The following is a 12,789-nucleotide window of genomic DNA, read 5'->3' on the forward strand; positions in this document are numbered from 1 at the left end:
AGTCCCACAGGGAGTTAACTACCTGTAATGAAGCTGTAGAGCAGGAGACAAAGAGAGGTAGCTGAGCAGTGTGTGTGTGTGTGTGTGTGTGTGTGTGTGTGTGTGTGTGTGTGTGTGTGTGTGTGTGTGTGTGTGTGTGTGTTTGTGTGTGTGTGTCAAGTGAATTTCATAAAGTTCAGCTGCACTGAAGCGGTGCTGAATATTAGACATTGGAGCTTTATGATTCATAAATATATGAATCCTGTGAATCATAAGTAAAGCATAACTCAAATAACTCATTTGAAACAGCAGTAAACAAGTTGCATATGGTGTTTCAGTGAGCTCCTCTGTGAAAACAGGAACAGTTTGGTGGTGTAGCCCACCTCGGTGAAACACCTTTGAAAGCTCTTTCATCCTCTCTCCTCCCACACAGCACTTCGTTTCAGTTCGGAGCTCTTCTGCTCTGCTCTGCATTTTGCATTTGTGACTGTTGCTCAAATGGAAGATTTGCACAGCGCCTCTCAAGCTGTCACTCCTGGTCTCCATCGCCAGCAGTTTGCCTGACAGACACTCTCTGTTGAACACAGTGTCATGACAGCAACACACAAAGACGTAACACTCTCGTTTACTCGAGATGTGAGTTAAGCCTTGCAGTACTGCTCAATTTGAGCTTTAATGGATGGCAGTGCAATTATTGATCAGCAATTATGTGGAAAGAGGCAGGCTTTTTTATCCTCCTACTAGGTGGGTTTATTGATGTTCTTGAACTAAGTGGATGACATTCTGTTTTTGGCATGTTTGAATTTGAGTTGTGCGCTTACCGAGTGGTGCTCTGCAGAAAATGGGGGAAATTGAATGAATCCTCATTGCTGGACACCAGTCATGCAGTAATTCTTTAATCCAAGGCAAGACGTCTGCCATATTAAGATGGATAATTGATGAAATATACATAATTAGATCATGCTAGATTTTTGAAAAGGGACATTTTGAAGAGGCTGAATCTTCCTTTCCTCCTCTAACAGAATGCCACAGAGACTGCGAGAGACAGTTACATAACAACTCTCTCTCCTATTCAGTGTGTGTGTGTGTGTGTGTGTGTCTGTCTGTCCATTTGCGTTTGGAGTTTGATTTCTGTTAAGGTTAGCATCGTGTGACATCACACAGCGCACCAAAGGAGGCAGAGCACATACAGATACAGTGACATATCTGAGGGTCTCTGGCATCCAGCTTGCTGTAGGTGTATCTGGCCGTGCGCGCTATCCGTGTATGTGTGTGTGTGTGTGTGTGTGTGTGTGTGTGTGTGTGTGTGTGTGTGTGTGTGTGTGTTATCCATGTGGGTTTGTGAGTGGCAAAAGGCGAAGGCTGATGCTCTGTGCCTCGTGTGCCCCACGCTCAGTGTTTCCCGCCCCGGCCCACGAGCTTGCTTGTCCTGGTTTGACTCAGCAACGGGATGGTGCTCATGTGGCGTGAGGAGATCCTCTCTGACAGAGAGGAAGTCTCACCGCTGAGCATCATCCCCCTCACAAGTACAGCATAGCCTCATCCTGAAGAGAGTCACTACCGCAGCCAAAACACTCCTCCACGCTGCATCTGTTCTCTCCAGGAAGTTTGACGTGCAGAGTAACTTGTTTTCTCTCCATGGATTTCTAAGATGTGCCGCTATTTGAGTAGGGAGATATCAGAGAGGTATTTGAGTAGGGAGCTATCAGAGATGTATTTGAGTAGGGAGATATCAGAGAGGTATTTCTTCAAGAGCTTGGCGGGACTCTGTGATGATAAAGGGAAACGTCAGTGTGGTATCAACAATATTTCTTGATTCTGTAGAGCAGCTTCGGTTGCATTTGCCAAGTAGGTGTTCCCTTTACTGCACTGTTAGTGATCATATTTTATGTCATTCTGGCTGCATAGATCAACTGCAGTTTATCAGTCACGTCATCCCAATACATTAGGCCGAACGTTGTCAATCAGTAAAGTAAAGTTCTGTGTTCGTAAGTGTGAAGGTAAACCCAATGCCCTAATATGTCAGAAAGTCAACACAGTATTTGACCCTTTGGGATGTGCAAGTGTGTATTGACAGAACAGCAGACACTTGTGGCGTTTCACCTTGACAGTGATAAACGGGCGGTAAGCCACAGAACCAGCATCTGTTGCCCCACAAGGGTTGAGTGAATGATGGCCAGCATCCACTGTGCAGCTCTCAGCCCCCTCTCATGTGTCAGATGGACAAAGGGCAGACTTCATTTAGAAATAGAGAATAAGAGAAAGGAATTGGAGCGAATGAAAGAGAAAGATCAAAAGAGAGACACAGCAGGTGAGAGACTGAGAGAGAGAGAGAGACAGAGAGAGAGTGTGAGTGAGTGAGTGAGAGAGAGAGAGAGAGAGGGAGTGAGAGATAGAGAGAGAGAGAGGGAGTGAGTGAGAGAGAGAGAGACAGAGAGAGAGTGTGAGTGAGTGAGTGAGAGACTGAGAGAGAGAGAGAGAGAGAGAGAGAGAGAGAGAGAGAGAGGGAGTGAGTGAGAGAGAGAGAGAGAGACAGAGAGAGAGTGTGAGTGAGTGAGTGAGAGAGACAGTCTGGGCAGCATAAAGCCCTGTGTATAATGTGTTAATTGAGGCATTGGAGAGGGGGGATATGTCTGCAGCTCGTTGCAGCTGTAGAGTCTGAGCTGACACCAGTCCTGCTGATCTCCACCTGTCACTCAGCCCCAGCTCTACTCTCTATCTAGGTCAGGCTCCAAAGAGGGGCTGCCAGGGTCCAACACACTTTACAACAGCCATGAAAGTCACCTCGAGAACAGGTGGCAGCTAGCATGCATTCTTCAAGCATCCACTACTGGTCATTTAACCTGAACTTTTAATTATTTGTTTTTTTTTTTTTTCTCAAAAGATGACACTGTGTCATCAGCAGAAGAACAGCTTTTAATATCATGCATAAAAGCTCATAAAAATCCATGTCTGTTCACAACAACCCCTACCCCTACCCATAAGTCCCCCTACGTCCCTGGAGACGTCCACCTTCCCCTGGATGAGCTGACACTCCTTGAAGCTTGGTGCACTCAGGGCCTCACTATGAGGGTCAGTTCATTTGGAATGACTCACAGGCACTGTGAATGAGACAGACTATAACCTTGTGTCTGACTTCCAGAACGCTGACAGCTGGGGAGAGGCTGAGGAATGTAGGCCTTCAGCAGAGGAGCTTGCCTCTCACTCACTGACTCATTCAGTCACAGACAAGAAATGGCTACTGAGACACTCAAAAGCTTCAATTAATTAGCAGGGTCTAATTGACTGTCTCTTCTAAACGAGACCTTTGAGCTTTTGGGGGCTGAGGCCTAATGGTTGTGTGCTGTCTAACTGGACTCCTGGGAAAGAGAGACAGCGAGAGAGAGAGAGAGAGGGAGAGATAGAGAGAGGGGCAGACTCTTTCGCTGCTCTGTGGTGGGCTGAAAGCAAATGCGTATTTACACATTAAGCATGCAGTGAACAGAATGGACCCATCATCATGCTTCTTCATAGTCTAACTCTATTTCTCTGTTGCTAGATCATCTCCTAGATTCTTTCTTTTTTCTCTTCACTCTATTTCGTTTCCCCCTCTCAATGTCTCTCTTCATCTGTCATTCTATTTTACTCTCCCTTTCCTCATCTCTCCATTGCCCTCCTTTCTGCCCTTCAATGTGGCCCCCTCTCCCACTTACCCTCACTTTCTTTCCCTCCATTTCTATCTCTCCCTGCCTCCCCCTTCTCTATATCCAGAGAGTGATGTGTGGAGGCGTCTCTCCTTCTCTCTCTCTCTCTCTCTCTCTCCCTCTATGTGTGTGTGTGCGCACACTCGTGATTGTGTGTGTGTGTGTGTGTGTGTGTGTGTGTGTGATGAGTGTCCTTGTCTGTGGCGGTGGTCCCTGGGCCATGTGTGACTCATGCCGGGGCTGTCCACTGACCTATGTAATGCAGCTCAGGGTAGCTCCAGGGGCTCCGGCCCACTGGATAAATCCCGCAGCTAGCCTGGACAGTGGACACTCAAGCCTGTCCTCTCTGTCCCTGTATTTCTATGTCTCTGTCTCATTCTCGTATATGCTTTACCTCCCATCCTCCCTTCGTTACCTCTCTGTCTCTCTTTCTCACTCTGTCCTTTAGTCTCCCCCATCTCACTCTCTTTCATTGCCTTTCAGTCTCTCTCTTTGATTCATCCTCCCTTTCTCTCTATGTCTCCCATTAGAACTTTGACTCTCTCTCTCTCTCTCATCCTCTCATCTCTGCCAGTCTTTCATCCTCTCCATCTCTCTCTCTCTTCCTCCCCCTCCCCCTCTCTGTCTCTGATTCTCCCTCTCCCTTTCATCCTTTCCATCCTTTTGTATTTCTCTCTCTCTCTCTCCAATATCTCTCTTCGCAAAGACTAAATCTTTCTTTCGTGGACTTCCTCTCCACTTTTTTTATCTCTTATCCTCTTTCTCTCTATCTCTCTCGCCTTCTCTTACTCTCTCGCTCTTTCAGTCCATGGCTTTTTCCATTTCTATCTTTTGTATCCTCTCTCTCCCTCTCTATAGTTCTCTCTCTGTCTGTCCTCCTCTCTCTCATGTTCTTCTCTCCCTCTTTCCCCCTGTCTTCATGGACAAATAGCCTGGCCAGGCCCAGGAGTCTTTTCCCTGGCTCCAGAGTCTGAGTGGTGAGATGGTGCTGGACTGGGGCCCGCTCTCACGTCTGCTGCTGCTGCTGCTGCTGCTGCTGCTGGTGTAGAGAGATAGAGAGAGAGAGAGATGAGAAGCTCTTCTCTCACATCCAAGGCCACAGACACACACACACACACACACACACACACACACACACACACACACACACACACACACACACACACACACACACACGACTTGCACAATTCACACAACTCCAGACTGGACTTTGATCATAGATGTTGTTGGATTATTTAGATGAGTGTGTTCATCACTGTGTATGTGAGAGTGAAAGAGTCCAAATTGTGTGAAAACATATGGCTTCATGTGTTTGCGCCTGTATCTTCAGTGTGTGTGTGTGTGTGTGTGTGTGTGTGTGTGTGTGTGTGTGTGAGAGAGAGAGAGAGAGAGAGAGAGAGAGAAAGAGATGAAGACAAAGAGGAAACAGTTGGGGGATAGAGAGAAAAGAGAAAGGGAAGGGATCAGCTGATGCAGTAGTGTGACAAAGAGGATGAGAATGCTCATCTCTCTCCCTCTTCCTCTCTCTCAATCCTCACCGCCTGCTCTCCTGTTCGCACTGTGAGGGTAAAAAACTGCCAGCTTTGTCAGAATCCATAACCTCTGGTCTGAGGGCGAATGACTGGGTGGCTGCATAATCCCCGGCTTATCATTCTTCCTACCTGGCCAGGCCACGCTGATTTCCCCCCAGGCCAGAGTGACTCTCTGTGGGATAAGACACACACGGAGTCCCCCTGGTGGAAGGGGAGGGTGGGAGGTGACAAAGACTCGCCTGGAGCTGGTATGAGTGGCTCTAACGGATGAGTAGAACGCCAACAGCAGCAGCAGCTACAGCAGTGGTGGTGCACTCTGTATTTTGACAACATGTATTTACTGAGGGCTCTGCTCTCCTCTCTGGCCTCACGGCTGCGGAACTGAGGACACAACACTGCCTCTGTCAGGGAGAGAGAGAGAGGGAGTGTGTGTGTGTAGGGGAGAGTTGAGTGTTGGCAGGTTTGTTGCGGTTGGAAGAATCTTGGATAAAAAGAAGGAACTTAATTAGCAAGATTAAGTAAATTAGAAAATTGTAAATGTTTTACATATTTCTCCTTGAAATCCCCCTTCAGCCCCTGCCTGTGTGTGAGGGTGTGCATATGAGATGACACCAGACCGTTTAGCTGATAGTTAGCAAACCTTGAATGTTCACAGCACATAAAACATCAGAGAGGGCAAAATCATTCAGCTAGTCACACAGTAAAGTTTAAGTGCTCATGACAACCTTGTGAAGTGTACATGTTAACCTCAAGAAGCATAAATGTAGAAACAGTGTAGAAATCTGAACCCCCAGAGTGGTTTTAGTGCTGCCATACACACTGGAAATATATAACTTGAAGAAAACATTTAAGACTTGACTGACTTCATGAATTCATACATAATGCTGTGTTAATTAAAAACATTTCACCAGATCTAAGGAATGTGATTAGCACATAACAGTTAATAATTCAAAAGTGCTGTTATGCATTCAAGTAAATAATCTTTTTAGGATGAAACATTTATAAAAACCAAAGCAGCTGCAACAAGTGGATCTTTCCAGACTTACCAACACTGTTGGGGAAAACAGATTTGAACTCAATGAGAAACTTTAAAGGCTTGCCCTTGAAAGCTCTTGAGCTACTTCCAGACAAACGAGGGGAATTTGCTGATCAATGACCATGTACTCCTCCTGCATATCCCAATTACTGATGGCCGTCGCCCCCCACAAATTCAATTTGCTCTCTGTTAGCGCGCTGGTGAGAATCATGCAGGGTCAGACCTCATTTCATTCTTTCCCACTGACAAATGGCTTTGGGAGCAATTACCACTTTTTGTGTTAGAACAGTTTTTCCCTCTGTCTTAATACCTTAATTAAGCTCCCAGCTACTTCCCTACAGGGATCCTAGTCTGAGAGGAACCTCCCCTGTGAGTTTGGTTACCCTGCGTCGCCCAGATGCACTCTCGGATGACTGGCACAGCTCTGCCGTAGCAACCAGACTGAGAATGAAGCAGAGTGGGAAGCAAGATAAAAAGAATGATCAAATGGAGAGAGTATGTGTGTGAGTAGGATCGAGAGAAAGGCATATACATAGGGTGAGAGTTACAGGGAGAGATAGAACAATCGAAAGAGTATGTGTTTGTGTGTGTGTGTGTGTGAGAGAGAAAGAGATAAATATATCAGGAGTGTGTGAGAGAGAGAAAGAGATAGATATATCAAGAGTGTCGGTGTGTGAGAGAAAGAGATAGATATATCAAGAGTGTCTGTGTGTGAGAGAAAGAGATAGATAAATCAAGAGAGTGTGGAGAGAGAGAGAGAGAAAGAGAGAGATAGATGGTTAGATATAAAGTGACTCATCCTGTATTCCGACTGCCAGAGCAAACCAAGCACCGCATCACTCAGCTGCCTCTATACTGACCCAATTAAATGATTCTAACCACCAAAGCCAGCTGATGAATCTCTTAACCCCCCCTGACGACAGCTGACTCCAGAACCCTTCTGGTCCTGGGCCTCGTCTGCGCCAGAGCTGGGCCTGATCTGACCCGGCCTCAGCTGTGGTCTGGGCCGTGTGCCCAGATGAGATCCTCCCCTCGGCTGAAAGTTCAGCCCGAGGTGTGTGACTCATGCCCAGCATAAGCAGTTTGAATCCCCTGTAATGAAATCATTCACATATCTGCATTATCATTCTAGCTCTGACCTAAAAACTCCACTCCACTCTTCTGGAGAGACATTCATTACTGGCAACAGTAGGCAGCCAGCTTGCTGAAGCCTCTGGTGATGGTGCGTGTTCAGAGATGGATGACTCCAGCAGAAACACAGTATTCCTAGTTCCTTCCTTTCTCAGGTCTCTGTGGGAACCGAACTTGCTCTGAACAGAACCTCAAAAACCTGACACTGCCAGATTAGATTCCGATGAAAGGGAGACAGGGGTTTGGGCAGTGCAAACATGTAGGCATTGGGTAGGTGAGTGGTTGTATATGATTGGCCCGGATGGATTATGATGGAAGGCCTCTCGCCGCCTTTGTTCATTTTCATTGATTGTTCAAATCAGACGACCCCATGGCAGTAGAAGGACCCTGAGGGCAACAGAGGCCGAGATTCATCCTGAAATAAGCTGTGACGAGTGCTCTTGAATCTCTCTTGGTATCGGAAGCTCACATTTTAGAAGTTTTCCTCAGATGCTCATTAGCGGCTGGTTAAGTGAAGGACCTTGTGAACTCTGTGATGGGTGATTGGAGGTAAAGAGTGTCATGTTGCTTCTGCTTGCTGGTCTGACTTTACTCCCATCTCGCATGCACCTTCGTTGTCGTTACATAACAGAGTCAGCAGTACTGTGCCTGGCTCAACATGGTGAAAGCTCTGTGCGTGTGTGTGGGTGTGTTTGTGTTTGTTTGAGGAGGGGGAGTGGGTGAAGGCTGCATCAGTGTGTGTTATTGCTGCTTTAGTGCTGACACTGATACCTACACACACACACATACACAAACACAAATGCGCATATGCAGGCATACACACCCCAACGCAAATGCACATTTAATTACACATAAACACAACCACACACACAATAGCACGTGCACAAACACACACACAAACACACACACACACACACACACACACACACACAAATGCCACTCTCCACACATTTCTAATGTATTTCAGGAATGGTTTCCAGGCAAAAGTGTCCTGTCTCCTTGAATCAGCTCATTGGGTTTTGTTTGTGGTAAGGTGCAAAGGTAACACACGGCACAGAAAACGCATCATCACTGCCCACAAATAACTCACGACTGTGACGTGCCGATGGCGCAAACATTCACAATGATGCACATTCGCTTAAGGGCATCGCTCTGTTTTATTGGTTACAGTCACACGTGAGTGGGTTTTATGGAAGAAATAGATGGACGTGTGAATGTGATTTATTGCACATAACGCTGCATAGTTTCATAACCTTGACAAGTGAGTTTGATGTTGCAAGAACATGTTCATTCTCCTGGAGCACAGATGTTCAAATGGTGTTTTTTTCCTCTCTGTTCTATTCTACTCTTCTCTTCCCCTCCCCCATCTCCCTCTCCCTGCATTAACCCTTTCCACTCCGTTCTCTCTCCCTGAACATAACCGTTCTCCTACATGTTCTGCGTACGTGTTCCTTTTTCCCCTCCCCCTTGGTCCCTCCATTGCTCTCTTTTCCCCTCCATCTTTCTATCATCTCTACTGTTTCTCTCCACTCTTTCCTCCTTCTCCGGTCCCTCTTTCTCTCACAATCCCCATCCCCCTCTACTTCTCCTCTCTCTCCCTCACTCTCTCTACACTCTATCCCTTTGACACTGAATGTTTAATACAGTTGCTTATATATATATATATATATATATATATATATATATATATGTTTTTATATAAACTGGTGATTTAATGTGCTACTTTAGTAGCTAATGCAAGGTTTTTACGTGTTCCATCTCTCACTCCCTCGTTTTAACTTCCCCTCTCCCTCCTCTCTCTCCCACTCTCTGTCTCAGGTCAGTGGTGCAGTGATCCGCTCTGAGTGAGTGGGCACTGAGCAGTGGCTGTGAGGGATGGCGAAGCTGGCACAGCGTCCGTCTGCGTCCGCAGCGGCGTTGGCGGCGACCCTTCTCCCATCGCTACTGCTGCTGCTGGCCTCCGCCGCCTCGTGCCAGGGATGCCCGCCCCGCTGCGACTGCGTGGCCCAGCTGCGCTCCGTCTCGTGCCAACGCAGGCGCCTGACCGGCGTGCCTGAGGGGATCCCCACAGAGACCCGCCTGCTGGACCTCAGCCGCAACCGTCTGCGCTGGGTGGCACCGGGTGAGCTGGCACCGTACCCGCGGCTGGAGGAGCTGGACCTGAGCGAGAACCTGATCTCCACACTGGAGCCCAACGCCTTCGCCAGCCTGCAGAGCCTGCATGTGCTGCGGCTTCGCGCCAACCAGCTCAAGCTGGTGCCGATGGGAGCCTTTGCCAAGCTGGGCAACCTCACCATGCTGGACCTGAGCGAGAACAAGATCGTCATCTTGCTGGACTACACCTTTCAGGACCTGCGCAGCCTACGCACCCTTGAGGTGGGTGGAGGACATGGAGGGATGGGTGGATGGATGTATGGATGGATGGATGAGTGCATGGATAGGTGAATGCATAAATGGCAGTGGTAAGACATAATATAAACAATAACAGTGTGAAATGTGCTCAGTGAATTTATATACAGAACTGTATGAATTAAATACAAAATCAATAGTTGCTCAGACATGTGTGTTGTGTTACGTAAGTCAATGAATAATGTATTTATTTAAATTTATTTATTTATGGTAGCTGGTAGATTCTCTAATCTGAAGTGGGTGGGCATTGACTTGCCTGTACACCAGGATATATCATACAATATATACTCAAATCTCATTATCCCACCTTATTCTAAGTCTGTTATCTCGTTTACATTTTCCTCTGTTTTATGTCAGGTGGGTGACAATGACTTGGTCTACATCTCGCATAAAGCATTCACTGGTCTGCTGGCTCTGGAGGACCTGACTATCGCCAGGTGCAACCTAACATCCATCTCCGGCCAGACGCTCTCCTACCTCCGTAACCTGGTGACCCTGCGCCTGCGCCACCTGAGCATCACGGCACTGGAGGACCAGAACTTCCGCAAGCTGTCGGCCCTCCGCGGCCTGGAGATCGACAGCTGGCCCTACCTGGAGTACATCTCCCCCCTCAGCTTCCAGGGCCTCAACCTGTCCTGGCTGTCTATCACCAACACCAACATCACCTCTGTGCCCTCCGCATCCTTCCGCAACATGGCCCACCTCACCTCCCTCAACCTCTCCTACAACCCCATCCAGACGCTGGAGCCCTGGGCCTTCCGCGAGCTGCTGCGCCTCAAGGAGCTGCACATGGTGAGCACGGGGTTGCTCGCGGTGGAGCCGCACGCACTGGCCGGGCTGCGGCAGCTGCGGCTACTCAACCTGTCTGCCAACGAGCTGGTCACACTGGAGGAGGGCTCCTTCCACTCGGTGAACAGCCTGGAAACGCTACGTGTGGACGGTAACCCACTAGCGTGTGACTGCCGGCTGCTGTGGATCTTGCAGCGGCGGCGCACGCTCAATTTTGACGGGCGGGGGCCAGTGTGCGCGGGCCCTGCCGAAGTGCGAGGCACAGCTCTGGGCAGCTTCGCCGACTCTGCGCTGTTCGACTACTTCACATGCCAGAAGCCACGCATCCGCAACCGCAAGCTGCAGCAGGTGACGGCTCGCGAGGGCCAGCCTGTGTCCTTCCTGTGCCGCGCTGAGGGCGAGCCTGCACCCGCCATCGTATGGATCTCTCCACAGCGCAGACGCATCACACCCAAGACCGGTGCTGGTGGTGGCGCCAGCCGCATCGTCGTGCTGCCCGGCGGCACACTGGAGATCCGCTACACACAGGTGACCGACAGCGGTACCTACATCTGCATTGCCAGCAACGCTGGAGGCAATGACACCTACTTCGCCACGCTGACGGTGCGTGGCGGAGGCCTGGGCGGGATGCCGGCGCTGGACGCGGCGCTCTTCGCCAACCGCTCACTCTACTACAGCGGGGATCTCAACGACACCAACTTCAATGGCACGCGCGTCTTCCTTAAGTTCACGCTGGACCTCACCACGATCCTGGTGTCCACGGCCATGGGCTGCATCACTTTCCTGGGCGTGGTGCTCTTCTGCTTCCTGCTACTGTTTGCGTGGAGCCGAGGCAAGGGCCAGCGCAGGAACAACTTCACCGTGGAGTACTCCTTCCGTAAAGGTGACGGCGGCGTCTCTAGTGCGACCACGGGAGGGGCTCGCAAGTTCAACATGAAAATGATATGAAACAACGCAGCCAGGGGCTCTGCAGGAGAGACCTGAAGACACCCAACACACAATCACACACAGCGCTCAGAGAGGGGAAAAAAAGAACAAAAGAAAGAGAGAGAAACAAATGAAGTGAAATCTTGATTCAGACTTTCTTTCTTCTGTGGCGGATTGGTAAGATATATATATATATTGGGTAGATGACCTTGATCTCACTGCCTCTTGGTTTGATTCATTCCTTCTCAGCTTGTGGTATGACCGCAGATTTAACACGGCGATAACGCCACACTGCCTTTTACTCTCTACAGCCCCCTGAGTGTAGGCTTGCCATTCTTTGGGATAAAGACTTTTAATTTAAAACAAAGTGAAAGACAGGAACATCTTGGTTATCTTTCGATCTCTGCTTTGTGGTGCTGTGAGGCGTTGGCAGCCTTGTCCCTCTCCATCTATCACTTTTTTATCATCAGGCAAGGAGGACAAGGACAAAAATGTCCTCGCCTCTCTACAGAATGTTCTGGAGGTGATGGAAGCTCATGGTTTCTGACCGTGAGGGAGGCTCAAGACTGCCAGGCAAGCACAGCCATCACTTATTTCTTGTAGACAGAACTAGAGCTGGAAACCTGCATGTAAAATTGCAATTTTAGATTTAAAATGAATATGTTTATGTTCAATATTGATAAGATAAAATCAGTTACATTTCAGACATTAAAGTCTTTACAGTGACACACTGCATACATTTCATTTATAAAATATTTTAGAAATATACATGCCACAGCTGAATCCAGAGATACGGAAAGAGATGGTATTGAGACAAGGCCACCGCCCCCAAAAAAGAAAAATTAGAGACAGAAAGTAGGAGAAAAGAGTGGAAGCATTCTGAGCACTCTATTTGATTCAAACAAGCACAAAATTGGGTCATCCACCTGCAGTCGGGCGCTGCTGAAAAGCAATCGATTTGAGACGGAAAAAAGAAAGGCAAACGGTGAGTCAGTTTGTTTGCCTGAATGAGATTGGCACACTCAAGTGTGTCTTTCTCCACCGCTGGTGCCGGTACCACTGAGAGCTGTGTGGGTTGGGACAGGCACACTGGCCGCATGCGTTAAGGAGAGACCGGGTGGGAGGACGGGGGCAGCAGAAGAGGCCTGGGCGGTTTGGTGGAGGATGTTAAGGCCACCCCAGCTCCTCACCCGCTGTGCCCCCTCCCATCCTGCTCATGGGATTCCCAAAGCAGAGCAGGTTTGGGGTTCTGGAGGGGGAGACGCTCTCTTCTCCGAACCTCCAAACCTGCTCTTGGGCTCGC

General features: G+C 48.7%; 1 protein-coding gene across 1 annotated transcript; it reads left to right on the forward strand.

Annotated features, from left to right (window-relative positions):
* Positions 1 to 9,236: 9,236 nt before the first annotated feature.
* Positions 9,237 to 11,507, forward strand: lingo3b (leucine rich repeat and Ig domain containing 3b; the record flags this gene model as incomplete). Its single annotated transcript, XM_080836820.1, has 2 exons — positions 9,237 to 9,737; positions 10,128 to 11,507. 2 exons carry the CDS (start codon positions 9,237 to 9,239, stop codon positions 11,505 to 11,507), a joined length of 1,881 nt encoding a protein of 626 aa, XP_080692946.1.
* Positions 11,508 to 12,789: the final 1,282 nt, after the last annotated feature.

The sequence above is a fragment of the Sprattus sprattus genome, assembly GCF_963457725.1.
Source record: "Sprattus sprattus genome assembly, chromosome: 4".
Lineage (NCBI taxonomy): Eukaryota > Metazoa > Chordata > Actinopteri > Clupeiformes > Clupeidae > Sprattus > Sprattus sprattus.